We start from the raw sequence: 17647 nt of genomic DNA, 5'->3' as shown, positions 1-17647 counted from the left end.
TGACTCACCACATCTGTACCACTGAGCCCCTTCCTCTGCATACCATGATGCAGCCTCTCCCATTTCCACCACCCCATAAAACCTTCCTGTCACTTTTCCTTGGGGAGACACTGCATGGAGAATACCCCCAGTGCTCTCCTGCCTTGTGATAAGTGATATAACTCCTATCACTTGATTCAGACTGATCTTTATTTAAGTTCAGGCTTTCCATGCATTTGCAAATCATTTATCCTTTTTGAGAATAGTTCTCTTCACATATAAAATAATCATGGAAGATTAGATAAGACAAAGATGGCCATCACCATTATTATTAAAACACATATCTTCCTCCTTATAACTCTCCTCCCTGTGATAAGTGATATAACTCCTATCCTTTCGATCAAAACCTGTGCTCTTGTGGAGATTTGTCTGTTACTTGCCAGGCAAATGAACCTCATTCTTTTTTGGGTAACACAGCCATTAAATTTTGCTTTTTACCCCGTACCAAGGCCTGTGGCTGCTGCGATGAGCCACAGCGTGACTGAACTCAAAGGAACTCACACAGACATGCAAATACACAGCCACACAGTAACAAGAGATCACGAGGAAGGTACAGTAAGGAACGTTTGGTCAAGGGGAGAAGCTGCTCCCTGTGCTCAGCCCCCAGCAGCATACGAAGGGCGGCTGATTGCAGCCCTGGAGCCTAAACAGCAAACTTGCGTGGTTACCTCTGCAGCAAGATGTTGATGGGAAGGTAAATGAGCCCAGGGTATCTGGGCCATATGGGAGCTGGATCTGAAGCTGCAAAAAGTGCTTCTGAGGATGTAGGCCTAGGTGTTCATTGCTGCTAGAGCCAAAGGGCTAAGCCTTGGCTGACACCCATCTAGGTGATACTACTACTTTCAAATAGTAACTGTAGAATTTTCTTGGACACGAGGAGTCAAGAGAGCCTTGGAAATAGTTTGTGGTGCCCTGGTAAGCATGTAAGTAGATTAGAGATTCTAGTGTTGGCCTTTGCTGGATTCTTCATCTTTCTGAGGCCACAGTTCCTATTCCTGAAACAGGTTTATAAAACTTTGTGACTTTCAGCCGGGCGTGGTGGCTCAAGCCTGTAATCCCAGCACTTTGGGAGGCTGAGGCGGGTGGATCACGAGGTCGAGAGATCGAGACCATCCTGGTCAACATGGTGAAACCCCGTCTCTACTAAAAATATAAAACATTAGCCGGGCATGGTGGCGCGTGCCTGTAATCCCAGCTACTCAGGAGGCTGAGGCAGGAGAATTGCCTGATCCCAGGAGGCGGAGGTTGCGGTGAGCTGAGATCGCGCCTTTGCACTCCAGCCTGGGTAACAAGAGCGACACTCTGCCAAAAAAACAAAACAAAACAAAACAAAAAAACTATGTGACTTTCTTTTAGCTCCCAGTCCTCATGTTGGTTATATGAGTTTGAAACCCCCAAACGATCCCCCAAAGTGTCTGTGCCCTTTTCTGTTCTCACATGTCGTGAATGAGAGGCCTATATAGTGAGTACTCAGCCTTCTTTGGGGGATAAGCAAGTTCCCCAGTCTAACTCAGGTGCTCACTTGGCAAGTTTTTCAGCATCTAGTTTATTTAAAGTACTGATCTAGGTCACAGGGAAGAGACTCAAGTGATTTCCTAATTCTATGCCCTTTAAGGAACTTACAGAACAACAGAGGAGGAGAGGAAGTAGGTGGGTGGCAATAAGGTGACTCTAAGAAGAATAAAATAGGGGGCAGACTCTGTGGGACACAGGAAAGGTGTAAAGCTAGATGAATAAACAGGAGGAAGATATGTGTTTTAATAATAATGATGATGGCCATCTTTGTCTTATCTAATCTTTCATGATTATTTTATATGTGAAGAGAGCTATTCTCAAAAAGGATAAATGATTTGCAAATGCATGGAAAGCCTGAACTTCAATAAAGATCAGTCTGAATCAGAGCCTGTGCTGCTTATAAGTATACTGAATTCTGCCTTCTAATTGGGAAGATCTTCGTGGAAGAGGTAGTATTTAAGAGGTCATTGAGAAACAGGCAGACTTTTGAGGTGAGGATGATATCAGTTCATTTAAAAAGACTAATTATGTGCCTCTTATGTCAAGCACCTTGCTAGAATCCTAGAACTCGTTGGTGAGTGGTGTGCTCTTCAGTCTTAAAGAAGCCCAGAGTCTGGTTACAGAAAGACACACAGATCTGCTACTTAGAGGAACAAGTATTCAACAAGAGCCGGTGCAAAATGCTGTGGAAACAGATGAGGGAGCAATTACTCTGCCTGTGGCATTGAGGGAAGAGCTTCTGAGGAGGGGAAAAATAAGCAGAGTCTTAATGGATGAGAAGAAAGTGGAAAAAAGAATGTCAGAGGAAAGAGAACATTCAAAAATATTTATGGATTGGTCATTTGGGCAAGCAGTGTGATATGACTTCTGAGAATTATCAAGAAGTAACCAGGTCTAATCTGAAAGAAGCTTAGAATTGGCATGGTGGATGTCACTACGAGCCAGTACCCACGCTCCCTCTCCCCAAAAGTCAAGAAAGTAATTAAAACATTGAACAATGCTGTTCGTGTACAGTAAGCCATAGGCACCGATTTTTATCATCTCATTCGATACTCGTGACAACCCTGTGATTAGATAGTATGGCTTCATTTTATAGAAAATGAAGTTCTTTTTAGAAAAAAATTATATCCTCCAGATTGGCCAACATGGCAGAACCCCATCTCTGCTAAAAATACAGAAAACTTAGCCGGGGCGGTGGTGGGCACCTGTAATCCCAACTACTTGGGAGGCTGAAGCCGGAGAATCGGTTGAATTGGGAGGTGGATGTTGTGTTGAGCTGAGATCACACCACTGCACTCCAGCCTGGGTGACAGAGCGAGACTGTCTCAAAAAAAAAAAAAAAAAATCATGTTTTTATATAGTAGGAAAACATATGAGCCTCTTCAGTATCCCAGTGGCCCAAAGCAGGACTGTCACATCCCTCAAGTCATCTTGTCCCATCTGTTTTATTGAACTGAAGCATATTGCTTCGGAGGGTGTAGGCCTAGGTGTTCATTGATACTACAGCCAACTGGCTAAGCCTTGGCTGACACCCAGGCAGGTGACACTGTGACTTTCAGATGGTGGAGGCAGAATTTTCTCAGACACGAGGGGTCAAAAGAGTCACCTAAAAGTTGCAGTATCACTTGGTAGGGTGTCAGCCACGGCTTAGTCAGTTGGCTGCAGTCTCCATGAACACTTAGCTCTGCATCCTCAGCAGCAAAGTTTGCAGCTTAGATTCGGCTGCCAGATGACCTGCTCTCCTCTGCTCATTTATTTTCACATCAACATCTTGGTTCAGAGGCAACCATGAAAGTTTGCTTAGGCACCAGGGGCACCATCAGCTGGTCCTTTGTATGTTGCTGGGGGCTGAGTGCAAGAGTCATATACCTGCTGCGGTGGGGCCAAAGGGCAAGATTCAACAGGTGACACTAATGAGGAAATCGTCACATTTATTCAAGAGAAGAGAATAATGTCAGACATTCTTCAAGAGCAAGGAGCATCTTGTGTCTACTGATCCTGCAAGGTCCCTGGAATTGTCAGTATTGCGGATGAATGGACTGCGTGTGTTGGAGGGATGCATTGAAGAGATGGGTAGCATCTTCTGCCTGCCGAGTGTTGTTGAGCAGTAAATGCATATGATCCAGGGTGAGAACATTCACACTTACCTGGGACAGGCAGAGAAAGCTTGCTGAAAGGGTGACAGTTTGAAATGGGCTGGATTCTGCATCGGTTTCTCAAGGCCCTACTCCCTGAAGTATCAGCACCAGTAAGTGTGTGGTTACCATACACTCTGGCTATGCCTGAGACTTCTCCAGTTGTTGACTGGAGCTAAGGGGCTTACATCCAGAAGTTCAGATCAAGAAATAATTCAAGAACTTGGTTGAAATGTGTGGTTTAGACCCTTCTGTACTGCATTTGCTGTAATTGAAAGTTAATTGCTTGGTTCAGCCAGGGCCGAGTCTGAGTCAAGGTGACCCTTCAGAAACCAGGTCACCCACTGGGCTGGCTGGGACTCTGAGGTATGCAGGCATCTGGGAGAGTATATGGCTATTGCGGAGCTGGAGAGAGGTGAGCTCTCCCTGAAGGAATTCCCAAATCCATGCACAGACAATGTATCTGCAGCATTTGGCTCAATGTGTAAGCAGCAGAGAGAGGAACTGAATAAGGAAAGGAAAAATGTCAGCTGCAAAAGCTTCTGCTGTCCTGGAGGAGAGATCAGGTCATTCTGGGCTGCCACTGGAGTCTAGGAGAATGAATGAGATGAAATGCTGTGAAGCTGAGAAGACAAAACTCGAGCTGCAGAGACAGGTCTCGGCAGAACTGACCTGTGCATGGCATGGGGATACCTTTTGCTCATTTTAACCAGGGGCAATATTCAGCCAGTGCATCTGGTATGAGTAGTTGTTATAACAGGCACTGTCCTGAGCTTTCCAAGTCTTCCTTTCGAGACTACAGTGACCAGTTGCCCTGGTCCCCAGTGCAGACCCTCACCTTCTCTATCATCCATAACTAAAGGATTTACACCAGGGCAGCCGATGACCGGCAGGCCCTGCTCGCCCCCTGCCTGGCAGGCATTCTGACTGGGTGCTGTCTGTGCTCACCAATTTTGAATATCCTGCCCTTCTCCAGACTGCAAGTACACCCTGGTGTGTGGGTGTGTGCCCTAATAGACAGAAGGTAGGGGACCAAGAGAGGAAAGGAGAGACAGTCCAGGTGAGCATGTGCCGTGACGGGGACAGCTCATTCAATGCTTGGGTTGGTGACGGCCTCAGACCTTGGAGGGAGTTGGGACTGAGGCTACTGCTCTCTTTCTGGACTGGCTAGGTTTAGCTTAGCCTCTGGAGTGGTCAGGGCCTGCTGGAGGCATCTGGCATCTCTGTGGAAGACAAAGGCAGAGTGACCACCTGTTCTTCACTAATCAGCTGTGACTCCGGGGCTCCCTGCTATTTTTTTGTAGTCACAACTTCCCCCTATATTCTGTGACCTCCAACTAAGGCCAAGGTCACCGTGGACTCGCGAACAGCTCTGTGCTCCTTGGCACATCCTGGAGACCATGATCGGGTGGGGACACTGCAGCTCTGACAAATATTTGATTAGCTGCAATTGTGGCTATACTTAGTTCTCCTCGAGAAGCATATGGGGAGGCAGATGGCTCAGGAAAGCCTGAATCACATCAACAGGGCTCTTTGCCTCCCGTTTGCTGAGTCTCCTGATGACTTATTAACAGGATGGGTTTCAAGATTCGAAGATGGGGCTTCAGCTATACCCTTCTCAAAAAGCCCCATGTTGTGCATCCCGGGAATCCTTTGTGCCAGCCTTTTGCAAGGGAACCTGGATTGAAGTGGACCCTGGGTCATCATGAGGACATAGCAGGGTATAGAGACAGCCTCAGTGAGCTAGCTGCTCCATCTGAGATTCAGTTCACCTCCACAAATGTTACTACACACTGCTGCCAAGTTCTCTGTGATCAGGCCGCTTGGAGCATTGGCCAGTCATGCATTCTATAAATATTTGCCAGGTCTTGATTCAGCACAAAGCATCAGCTCTGTGTTCAGTCCTCACTGTGGCCATAGCTCTCACACTCCTCATTTAGGGCCAATTAACCACATTAAAGACTTTGGATTTCCTTCTAAGTGCAAGGAGGGGATAATGGCATTTGGTTCATATTTTATGTAATAATTTATTATTATTTTTTAAAGACAAGCTCTCTGTCACCTAGGCCAGAGTGCAGTGACAAGGTCATGGCTCTGACCTTGAAGCAGCCTTGAATTCCTGGGCTTAAGATACTTTCCACTTCAGTCTTATGAGTAGTGAGTATTACAGGCACACACTACCATGCCCAGCTAATTTTATATATTAAAAAAAAAAAAAAAAAACAAAAACTTGTAGAGATAGAGTGATCAGAGACTCACTGTGTTGACCAGACTGGTCTTAAACTCCTGTCCCCAAGTGATCCTCTCACCTTTGCCTCCTGAAATGCTGAGATGATAAGAATGAGCCATCGAGGGGGCAGTGAGCTGAGATGATGCCACTGCACTCCAGCCTGGCGCCAGAGCGAGACTCTCTCAAAACAAACCAACCAAAAGAATGAGCCATCCTGTCTAGCCAACATCTAGTTTATATTTTATATTAGTAGACAAATAGGTGGTAAGAGCAGAAGCAAAAAATAAGGTTTTCACTATGCAATATTGAAAAAAAAACAGATAGGATTGGATTTGGGTGTGAATCCATACTATGTGCTGATGATTGGAGAGAGCAGGTGAGTGGAAAACAGGAACTAAATGACCAGGAAGTATTTCTCTAGCATGGGTACACTAGAAAAAGGAATATATTTGGGAAATATCAAAAGTTCTATACTGGACATGTGAGGGTTCTGATCTTTATTTGACATCAAAGAAATCACAGCAAGTGGTGAAGGATCAGACCCACTCGGGAGAGAGATGGGGCTGGCGTTACTACATTTGAGAGTGCTCAGCTTGTGGGTGGCGTAGAAAGCCTAGGAAATGACACTAGGGAAGGAGCACAGCTAATAACAGAGAAAATAATTGGGGCCATGACCTGGGGTTCTGTGACACAGAGAGGCGGGAGGTGCAGGAGGACCTGGGAATCCAGAAGGACAGGAAGCGATTGAGAGAGAAGCTGAAGAGCTGCCAGAGCTGGAGGAGCAGGCGAGGTGGGCATGAGGCATCATCTGGCTCCCCCATGTAGTCGGACTGTTACTGTCATTTTCGCCTGTAAAAAAGTAAGGCCAGTAGATCGAAAGTCTCACCCACCATGTCCCAGCTTGTAAGCAGGGAGGTGCTCCATGGCTCCATTCAGGCCGTGCCCACTGCCCAGGGCCAAGCCTGCTTGCTTCATGGTGTCAAAGGGTAATTAAAGATTTCTTTTGGCTGGGTGTGGTGGCTCACACCTGTAATCCCAGCATTTTGGGAGGCCGAGGCAGGTGGATCACAAGGTCAGGGGATCGAGACCAATCTGACCAACATGGAGAAACCCCGTCTGTACTAAAAATACAAAAATTGGCTTGGGTGCCTGTAATTCCAGCTTCTCAGGAGGCCAAGGCAGGAGAATCGCTTGAACATGGGAGATAGAGGTTGTAGTGAGCCTAGATGGCCCCACTGCACTCCAGCCTGGGTGACAGAGTGAGACTTCATCTCAAAAAAAAAAGAAAAGAAAAGAAAAGAAAGAGATTTCTTTCTACTCTTTGCCCCCACTGAGACTTCTAGTAGCTGGTAAAATTCAATGCTGGGCAATTTGTAATAGCCATATAGCTCCACAGTCCTGTTGATCCAGCAGCATTTTTACTCACTCCATTTGTCTGAGCCCCTATTATATGCTACATCTTGTACCAGGTACTTTCATAGGTTATCTCGTAAAACGCTCGCAACCCTGAGACAGGTATTGTTTTTCCATCCCCAGTTCACAGATGAGGAAACCGAGTCTTAGACTGTGCAAGTTCTTTGTTCACAGGTATACAGTGTGTACATGGCAGACCTGAGGGCAAATCCATGTCTTTTAACTCAAATCTATGTGCTTACACAAGCATGAGGTACAGGACCATGCACTGGACTCTGTTATTGAAATCCAAACTGCAATACCTGAGACCACTCAGCGGTTAGCACCAATTGAAGGAAATCCAGTGGGTTTCTGTGTTGAGCAACTAGAGTGTACCAGAGGCAACACTCTGGCCTTTTACTTTTGAGACTATAGAGCAATACACGTTATTAGATAATAAAGTGTAATCAAGTGCTGGCCTTACTCGGCTTATTCTAATAGTAGGCCACAATGGTTTATAATTAAGTAATTAAGCCCACTCGGTGTTGATGAGAGAGTGCTTCCTATTAAATTGCAGTGACAGCCTTTCTTATTTTCAGTGGGTTAAATGGTGCTTTTTACTGGCCTCTTCAGTTTGGTTGCCCTCCTATAAATAGGACTTTCTGCCAGAGCATGGCATATGCTTTGTAAGTTGGGTTTTCTTGCAGAGCAGCCTAGAAGTCAGAAATTCTGGATATCAGAACTATCACAAACTAGAACTATCACAAACATTGGGTAACTTCCAAAAGTCATATCCCTCCATTTCTGCATTTATTAATAAATTGATTGCTGGATTGATTTGCTAAATATTTAAGTGTAAGTGATATGCAAAGCCTTTTGCTCTATCATTCTCAGAATTAAATTTTTTTTTATTAAACAGAAATTGATGAATAGTACACTTGAAATAAGGAAAAGAAAAGGTTGTGAAATATTGTACTAAATATCAAAGAATATTCTTTGTCATTGTTTTATCTTTACCAGTGACAGAATTATGTCTGACATATTGCTTGCGTGGTTGTTGAGTTAAATAATGAATGAATGAATAAACAAATTAAGGAGTGAAATTTTAAAAAAGGCATTTGGAGTCACCATTGTACCATCTACCATATTTGATATTGAGGATGTAACAATCTCTTTAATCATGTTTCCTCATGAATAAGATGACAACACATATACCCCAAAGCCATACTCAGTGATTTAAGGAACACAAAATATCTAGGATTTAGACCAGTAAACCTCAGGCTAACTTTAATTGAGCAATTTGCAATTAACAAAACCATTTTATATGTATTATGTTTTATAGAAAAATGACTTTTCCAATCGTATAATTAATAAATAGCATCTATGATCAATTTGTTTTACATAATTTTGTTTTACAGTTTGTTTTACATAACTTGCCACCTCAATCAGAATTTTAAATTAGCCTATATAAGACGTTCTGACTAATGCAACGTGTGTGGAAAGATGAAACATTCATTTACACAAGGAGACGTCTGTGGAGTCGGACGGCAGTTGGGAATATTCATTCCCTACTCCACAGACAGAAGTGTAAAACATAAATGTCCCAGAAGGAACCCTGTGAGGGTTCAGTGCTGAATCGCAATGCTTTGCCCCAGACATAGTGCATTACAGGTGATTAATTAATATTCATTGAATGAATAAACACATTTTATAGCAAAAACATCGGAACATATTAATCTGGAATTATAGGTGAGGTATGAACGTATGTCCCTGTGCGTGAAAGCCAACTATTCAGTACTCCACGTACAGCAGGTTACTTTAAGTAGAAAACAAGAAAAATGTTTTCTCTTCTTTGAGACAGAAATCAAAATGACAACTAAAGTGCATCTCTTTATTGACGTGTCACCCATTTGACGTGCTTCGAAAATTGAAGGTACAAACAGAATTGCATCTCTTCAGGTATTTCAAGAAAGTGCTTGTATATCTCAATGCCCTGTTAGCAGAAATGCCACTTACTTTTCCCATCTCCCATCATCTAAAAAGCACTGGGCTGACACAATGAAGTGTGGTCCTTTTCTGAATGCTAGTTTAGGATAGAAATGAATCTCATCAGCCCCTAGCTGCTGGGGCATTCATTGGCACAGTGTCTCTGTTGAAGCATGGGTCTTTAGAATTTAGAGGAAGCTTGGGTCTTCAATGGTGAACTTTTTGCTGGTCCAGTTATATGCACAGGCCATTAGGTCCTCCACTCTGAGCTCCCAGGTTATCACTCATTAGAAACTGCTAGGATTTAAATCTTTGTCTCCTCCAAAACTTGTGTTGAAAATTTAGTTGCCATTGTAACAGTTTTGAAGTGAGAACTGTAAGAGGTATTGGGCCATGTGGGCTTTACCCTACTGGGTGGAATTATTGCCTTTATAAAAGGGCAAGTTCAGCTCACTTTTGTCTCTTGGCCCTTCTGCCTTTTGCAATGGGATGGATGATGCAGAAAGAAGGCCTTTGCCAGATGTAAGCGCCTTGATATTGGACTTCCCAGTTTCCAGAACTGTGAGCCAGGCAATTTTTGTGCATTATGAATGACATCATCTGTGCTATTGTGTTATTGCAGCATATAGTGAGCTAAGATATAACATTTTCACATTCAGCCATTGCTCTTGACAGCACAGTCTTTGTCTCAGGTTCGGTGGGTCCTCATCTATACAGCTCACAATGTAGCCAGACCAACCTTCTACCCATGAAACCCTGAGCATTTCTGAACACCGGGAGTCATCATCCTGGGCCCCAGCTTTTCTCAAGATAGCTTCATTTATGGGAACAGGTTGTGCTTGTGTGATTGACACTAGTACCACCCTGGTTGGGAAGAGTCTGTCCCAGTCCAACAGTATCCCTGATTTTCAACTTCAAGAAAAGCCATCAAGACCATGGTTGCCTGTCTCCCATGGTTTATTATCCATATTTTTCCACTTGCCCTCCAGTGATGGGGTCTTCAGGAAACTAGCAACCTTGGGGGAGTCTCAAGAGGTCATGTATTGGACCTCCCTACCCTGGCATTGAAGGCTCAGTGGCCCTGTGAGCTAGGCAGCACACACACGACTACAGGAAATTATTCTGCTCATTCTCTCTGGAAAAACAGTGAATACCTTTCAAAGTGGGATTCCTCTTCTGCCTATCATTGGCAAAAATAAAGCTTGGCTTCAGAGTGACTTTCTGTCCTTCCTGTTCCTAGAAAGGGTCAGAAAATTTACCCCACTTAAAGCATCTTAATCAGGCATCCCCAAACTATGGCCCGTGGGCCGCATGTGGCCCCCTGAGGCCATTTATCCACCCCCCAACGCCGCACTTCAGGAAAGGGCACCTCTTTCACTGGTGGTCAGTGAGAGGAACACAGTATGTGGCGGCCCTTCAAAGGTCTGAGGGACAGTGAACTGGCCCCCTGTGTAAAAAGTTTGGGGACACCTGCTCTTAATTATTGTCATCTTCAACCTATGAGAAAATTTCTTTGGGTTTCGATAATTTTTCAGTTAAAAACACACTTCTTTATGCACCATTTTACCTAAGCCTTACATTCATTATGGAAATTAAGTAAGGCATGATTCTTGCCTCATTTGAGCTCAGATTTTATAGTCCTGCCCAAGGCCACACAGCTAGAAAGTGAGGACAAGTCTAGAGCTGATACTTCCCTTACTAAAGGAGCATTTTCTGTCATATGAAAACCAACATTGTGACTTTGAGGGACCCATAGTCTAATGGGGATTTTCTACTTCTCTTGGCTGTTGCATATTGGAAGAGTAAGAGTATATCCTGAGTTTAAGGAAATTCAAACAGTCCAGACTTCAGCCAGCTGACTTCAGGCCTGGGGAACTGAAGGGGCCATCTTCCAGAATTGAGGCACAATACGGATTCTTTGGGAATCTCCTATGTGCAGGCAGAGCCATGGCCATGTTCTTGGAAGGGGATTGAAGTTTAGTCCACAAGTAAATTTCCCTAATGCTATTGGCTTGGGCATTGAGCGTTGAGCATAGAATCCATGTCAGAAGAATCACACCTGTGTTTTACACTCCGTGTTCACAGATCCCTCTAGGGCTGCTGGAAGCTCTCATGTAAGGTGTAAACATTTAGAGGTACATAGATGTATATAGTATTAATAGCATTCATTTTGTGAGGGGAGAAGAAGAAGCTACAGAACCTTAAAGTTTTGTTTTTTCTCTTGCCCTCTTGCCTGAAATTCCGTGTTGAGCTGTTTGAAATGTATTCTTTGTGCACTGAAACTTGAAGAGCTCCTCTTCCCTCCCCTGCTGTACTCTCTTTTCTCTGTTCCCCTCCTCTTTTTCCTTCACATTCCCATTCCTTCTTCCACCCATTTTCTTTCCATCTCTTTTTTCCCCTTAAAGTTTCAACTTTCTTCATGCCTGGGACCAAGGCTGACACACACAAAAGAGGAAGACAATACATAGGGAGACTCTAGTCTACACCTTCTCACTGGACCACTTGAGTAGAAATCTTGTTGCCTCAAAATACACAAAAATACACTAAATTGAAAAGTGGCCATCTACCCCATAGCTAGGAGAGGCTGCCATCCCAAAGTGTAAGTTTAAGGGTGGAGAGAGCATGTGATTTTGTTGTCTCTAGGTGCTGAATTTGCCAGGAAGGAGGAGTGAGGATAGTGGGTTGGGTCGGGTATCCAGATGTGGACTGTTGTTGAAGAAGGGAGAATCTCAATGTTAACAAAGCAGGCAAATGTTGTCCCAGTGATCTCCACAATCCCAGGGAAACGTCTTGGGATTGGTGAGCCTTCCCTTGCAAAAAAAAAAAAAAAAAAAAAGGTACCTGTTCCATGTGATGCCCTATTTAATAATGGTGAGAAGTTGACCCAGAAATTCTCCTAAGATATGAAAAATTCCTTAACCCAGGCTTAATGGGGCATCCCGGAATTTGGTGACTTTCAGTAAATACCCATTAAGCCCTGTGGTCTAGTTTGCCAATCTGCTCAAATTCAGAGGCGCTTAATCTCCCGTAAAAATGTGGCCAGTGACAATTTATTCCACAGAAAGTACTGAGAACTCCCTCTGCAAAGACAATTAAAAAGTCATCATACTGTATATTGTACGCCCAGTGTGTGCCTGGTCTCAGGAGCTTGATCTATTTTGCCCTCTTTGGGTCCACAGCGATCCCAGGAGGTCAGTGTGGCTGTGTCCATTTCTCACATGGAAAGCTGCTGTTACAAGAGGTGATGTCACTTGCCCAAGATGGCAAGTGATTGAACTGTTTTGCTGGCTGTCCCTCCCGGTAGCAGACTGCTCCGTGCTGCTCTGACCTTCAGGGCATTCACCCCATCTATCCATTACCACATTGTCATTCTGGCTTATAGATCAGCTGCGCCTTGGCGGTGATAGAGAAAGAGCTAGGGTGGCAAATAAAAACAGAGAGGCGTCTGCACACATGAATCATTTTTATTTAATAGCCGAATCAATTTGAATACAGCAGGTCTACATAGAACTGCGTTAGGCCAGTAATTTTATTGCCTTCATGACAAAGTGCAAATTAGAGCAGGCACATCTGAGTAGCCTTGAGAACAACCTGGCATTTTACATATTTTTCTTTTCCTTGCTCTGAAGCTACAAGGTAGGTGTTGTCTAGATGTTAATGTGCATTGGGAGGTGACTGTTACCGGATGTTCCTGTTTCCAAAGAACTCTTTGATTCATCCACAGACAGTGTACAAGGTACTTAGTATTTTTCTTTGCTGGTTAGGCTGTTTTGGCTTTTTTTTTTTGTCTCTTATTTTCTTGGCTCCCATTTCAGGCAAACTAGTTAATTCTTTCAGTACTGTTTTATACAGTCTCCACCCTTTGCTAGAAAATAGATGCATTTTATTCATTCACTGGAGACTTCATTTTTCTCTCTTATTAAAGAGGTAGATGTAAAGATGAATCCACACAATGCTTCATTATATAGCAGTGCTCTAGCTTAGTCTGCTGTAACAAAATGCCGTAAACTGGGTGGCTTATTGACCACAGAAATGTATTTTTCACAGTTCTAGAGACTGGAGGTTTAAGATCAGGATGCTGGCCAGGCACAGTGGCTCACGCCTATAATCCCAGCACTTTGGGAGGCCAAGGCAGGTGGATCACAAGGTCGAGAGATCGAGTCTATCCTGGTCAACTTGGTGAAACCCTGTCTCTACTAAAAATACAAAAATTAGCTGGGCATGGTGGCCCATGCCTGTAGTCCCAGCTACTCGGGAGGCTGAGGCAGGAGAATTGGATGAACCCAGGAGGCAGAGGTTGCAGTGAGCTGAGATCACGCCATTGCACTCCAACCTGGGTAACAAGTGAAACTCCGTCTCAAAAAAAAAAAAAAAATCAGGGTGCCAGCATGGTCGGGTTCTGGTGGTGAGGCCCCTTTTCCAGGTTTGCAGATTGGTGACTTCTCTCTCGTATCCTTGCAATGGTGGGAACGGTGAGGGGACCAGATCTCTGGCCTCATTTTATAAGGGCATTAATCCTATATATGAGAACTCTACCCTTATGATGTAATCACCTCCCGAAAGCTCTACCACCAAATATCACACTGGTGATTAGATTTGGACATATGCATCTTGGGGAGACATAGGCATTTATAACAAGGACATATTTAGGCACCTGCCTCTGCTTTGACCTTTTGTCTCTTTATCTGGTGAAAAATTTACCTTATGGATTTGTTATGATAATTAAGGAAAGTAACACAATTGAAAAGCACTTTAGAACTTATAAAATGGCATATAGTTGTTCCCTATTATAAATGGGTAATTAATAATTGTTGCCTTATAAAAATATTAGTATTATTTACTTTAGAATATATATACACATGTGTGTGTATATATATGTATACATTTACATGTATCTGCACCCGTGTATTTTATATGTTAAGTAATTTGGAGGACTTCACTCATTTGTTTCCCCACAATAACCCTAGACAGTGTTATTTATTTTAGAATATATATATATATATATATATATATATATATGTGTGTGTGTGTGTGTACACATATGTGTGTTTGTGTGTGTATTATTTTTATTTTCAGATATATTTCTAACTGTGTAGATTATGGGTTAAGTAATTTTGAGGAGTTTACCCATTTGTTTCCCCACAATAACCCTGGACAGTAGATGCAGAAAGGTTTCTTAACCTCATTGAATAGATTTGTCTTCTTGAAATATAACTTAACTTTGAAGTACTGTTTAGGGACTATAGTACCTCTAGAATGCATTGGAGGATACAGAGATAAATTCCTTTAAAACTTGATATACAGCATAATTAGGATTAGCACAGTTTTCTAAAGCTCAAGACAGAGTGTTCTTCATAACACACATTATATGCAGGCAGCACCTTTGAGAAGAGAGAGATTCTGTGGGCACTAGGAAGTCCTTGCAGAAGGAAGGGTGGCTTCTGTCTTTTACTCCCCATTCTTCTCATTGTTTCTAGGAGACGGGGATGATAGAATGCTTCACAGAGGAGGGGACAGGTGAACAGGTGAACAGGTGAGAAGTTGAGCAGGCACTGCGTAGCAGCCCAGGAGCACTTCCCACAGCATGAGTGACTTAGCAAAGATCTTATAGCTTATAAGGGATGGAGGTTTTTCTGAGATACCAGCCCAACTCAATGAACAAAATATTCATATGATGAGGCCTCGTTAACTATGATTTTGAGCTTTGGAAACTGGAAGGCAACTTGGGGCCATTAGTCTCCTGGAGCAGGAAAGAACACTCAACAGGACTGCGGGTACAGGACAGTATTGGCGTTCATGGGTTCCTGCTGATTCTTGTTTTGCAGAGAGCAGCAGCTTGCATTCAGCCTGTGTCCATGACAGCACTGTGCACAGCCGGGTCTTTCAGATCTTATATCGGAATGAAGAGGTGCCCATAAATGATGCTGTGGTCTTCCGAGCTCATTTGCTCTTAGATGGTGAAAGGGTAAGTCATGAATCTGCCACCCGCCACAAGTGGCTGTTGCCTCTCACGGCTGTTCTCTCTCACTGCTAGGTAAATGGTGAAAGAAGCTGGTACGGATTTACTCTGAAATCTGACAGAGATTAGTGCTTTTAGTGCACTCATGCACTTATTTATGTATTCATTGTTTTACTCATTTTTTATTCATATATTTGCTTGTTCCATGTAGTCTCAAGTGCAAACAGTCTCCATCGACTCATTTACTGGGTCTCTTCTTCCCTCCTCATTTATCCACTTGCGCATCTGTTCAGGCCCTCTGTCAGTGAGTCAATCAGCAGGTGATTTTGAGTAACTATTTTTTGCAGGCCTGTTTGTGGGTCCCTCGGATAAGGAACAAAACTGGAGAAGGCAGCAGGAACTCTGCCTTGAAAGGGTTGATAATTTAGCAGGAAAACAGAGAAATAAGCAAACACCTTGGTAGGTGATGTGAGAAATCTTCTCTGTACAGATGACAGAGCTGGTGTTCATCAACACTTACACAAAAGAGCTGGCTTTAGATGCACATGCTGAATTCACCAGAGACAGAGGAAGGACATCTAATGAAAAGGGAACAGCGTCATTGCAATCCCAGAGGCCTTGGGGGATTTGCTTTATTAGTTGGAAACTTGATTGAAAATTTTCTATCCATTAGATTAATAGATTTCAAAAAAATATTTGAAGCTCACACTTTTGATCTGCCTCTCCCACCCTCACTTCTTATACCTGTTGCCACATTCCAGCTGATTTTTCCCTGCTAGAATATACCGAGAATTATATGAAAGAGTATTTCTATTCTATGAAGACCTAATTAGAGCCCCCCTACTTGCAGTCCCCATGTGGTGTACATGACAACTCCTGTTGGATATCTGTTACTGTACTCCTCTCAGGCTTCTTGGCTTTTTGTCCACATCTTTTATTGTCTAGGTAGTGACCAGATTCTCCCGTGTGGCTAAAATTGAAAAGCTGCCGCTCATTGTTTATTCATTAACCCATCCATTCCCTCAAAACTTTATTGAGCACTCACTAAGCACTGAGTACATGCTGGAGGTAAAATAGTGAACATGAAAATAACCCCTGGCATTTTGGGCTTTTATTCTAATATTAAATCAATATATCGCAATGTAATTTGATAAATCGATCGTGCGTTCTCTATTACCAAGCCTTCTCACTGCCACATCCTCAGCTCCCTAGTCTCTGAGACACACTCATGAGAGACCTAAGGGTAGGAGTTTGCAGCCTCACTGGAGGTCTTGTGAAGCTGCAGTTATACCCAAAGTGGAAGAGACCTCATGATGGTCCTACTGTGTAAGACAGGCTGTTGCCTCATGAGATACTCAGATAATGAGAATGTGAAGAGCTCAGCACAACCTTCAACACAGACTTCACCCAAAAAGGTTATTCCCTGGAGGACAAGTGACAGACAGGAGAGGCCTTCCAGAGAAGTCAGTGTAGAACTGAGACCCACATGCCAAGGAAGATTCAGGCATGCTGCCAGCTCAGGATGATGTCGGCTCTGGAGGAGAGCACAGTAAGGACAAAGAGCCTGAGGTGGGAATGACATCGGGGTGTTTCAGGAAAAGCACTAAGGCTGAGGTGACTTGCACAGAGAGGGAGGGAAAAGGAGCAGGAGATGAAGATGGAGAGGGGAGGCCCAGCATTGTGGGCCATGACAGGGAATTTAGGGCTTATTCTCGGACAATAGAAATCCATTGATTTTGCTAGAAGGGTGCAGTGGCACAATTTTTATTTTAGAATTTTGTCATCCCTCTCCCAGTCAGCAAGCTCCACAGGACTGGATCTCTCTTTGCCTCCTGGGTGCCCCAGTGGCCATAGGACTGCATTATGGATACCTGACATGGAGTGGATGACTTAGTGGTTGAATGAATGAATTTAATTTGCAATCCCTTATTTTGAGGGCCTCTGCAAACTATTGTTTCCAAACAGAGATGAGCATCCGCAGTGTGCCCTGTTTGATGGCCCTTGGCTCTCCGTATCATGACCAGACCACCGTTGCCTACTTCGATGATACCTCAAGGAACACACATCCCACTCACTGGAGCCTTCAGTTAACTTGACCCTGTCTCCCTTGTGCCATCACAGTGACTGCAACTATTTGATCTATAATCAAAATTTAAAAGAACAAACCCAACTCCTATTAGCCATGCTGGCCAGCTTTTGAATACTCCCTCATTTCCCCTCTCTGCTGTCCCACCTGGAATGTGCCCAAGGAGACTGGCTGCAAGAAGTGCTTGTCAGGGCCACCACTTGCGGGGCTCTGTCCTGCAGACCCTGACTCAACAACGGAAGAAGAAAGTGCACAGACGCACAGATGCTATCTTTGCCAGTTCGACTGAGTGTCCAGCCCATGTA

At 43.8% G+C, this 17647-nt stretch overlaps 1 protein-coding gene across 4 annotated transcripts in view; it reads left to right on the top strand.

The window, feature by feature from the left end:
* FAM135B (family with sequence similarity 135 member B) overlaps window positions 1-17647 on the top strand; it is a 359177-nt gene that overhangs the window by 205727 nt on the left and 135803 nt on the right. For all 4 annotated transcript variants that reach the window (XM_074387183.1, XM_003933681.4, XM_074387184.1 and 1 more), the window contains one exon: window positions 15123-15262. In XM_074387183.1, coding sequence (XP_074243284.1) covers window positions 15123-15262 — 140 coding nt within the window. The remainder of the gene's footprint in view (window positions 1-15122; window positions 15263-17647) is intronic.

Source organism: Saimiri boliviensis, chromosome 15 (genome assembly GCF_048565385.1).
Source record: "Saimiri boliviensis isolate mSaiBol1 chromosome 15, mSaiBol1.pri, whole genome shotgun sequence".
Classification (NCBI taxonomy): Eukaryota; Metazoa; Chordata; class Mammalia; order Primates; family Cebidae; genus Saimiri; species Saimiri boliviensis.
Note: the sequence above shows the minus strand (reverse complement) of the source record. Positions and strands in the feature narration are given on the sequence as shown.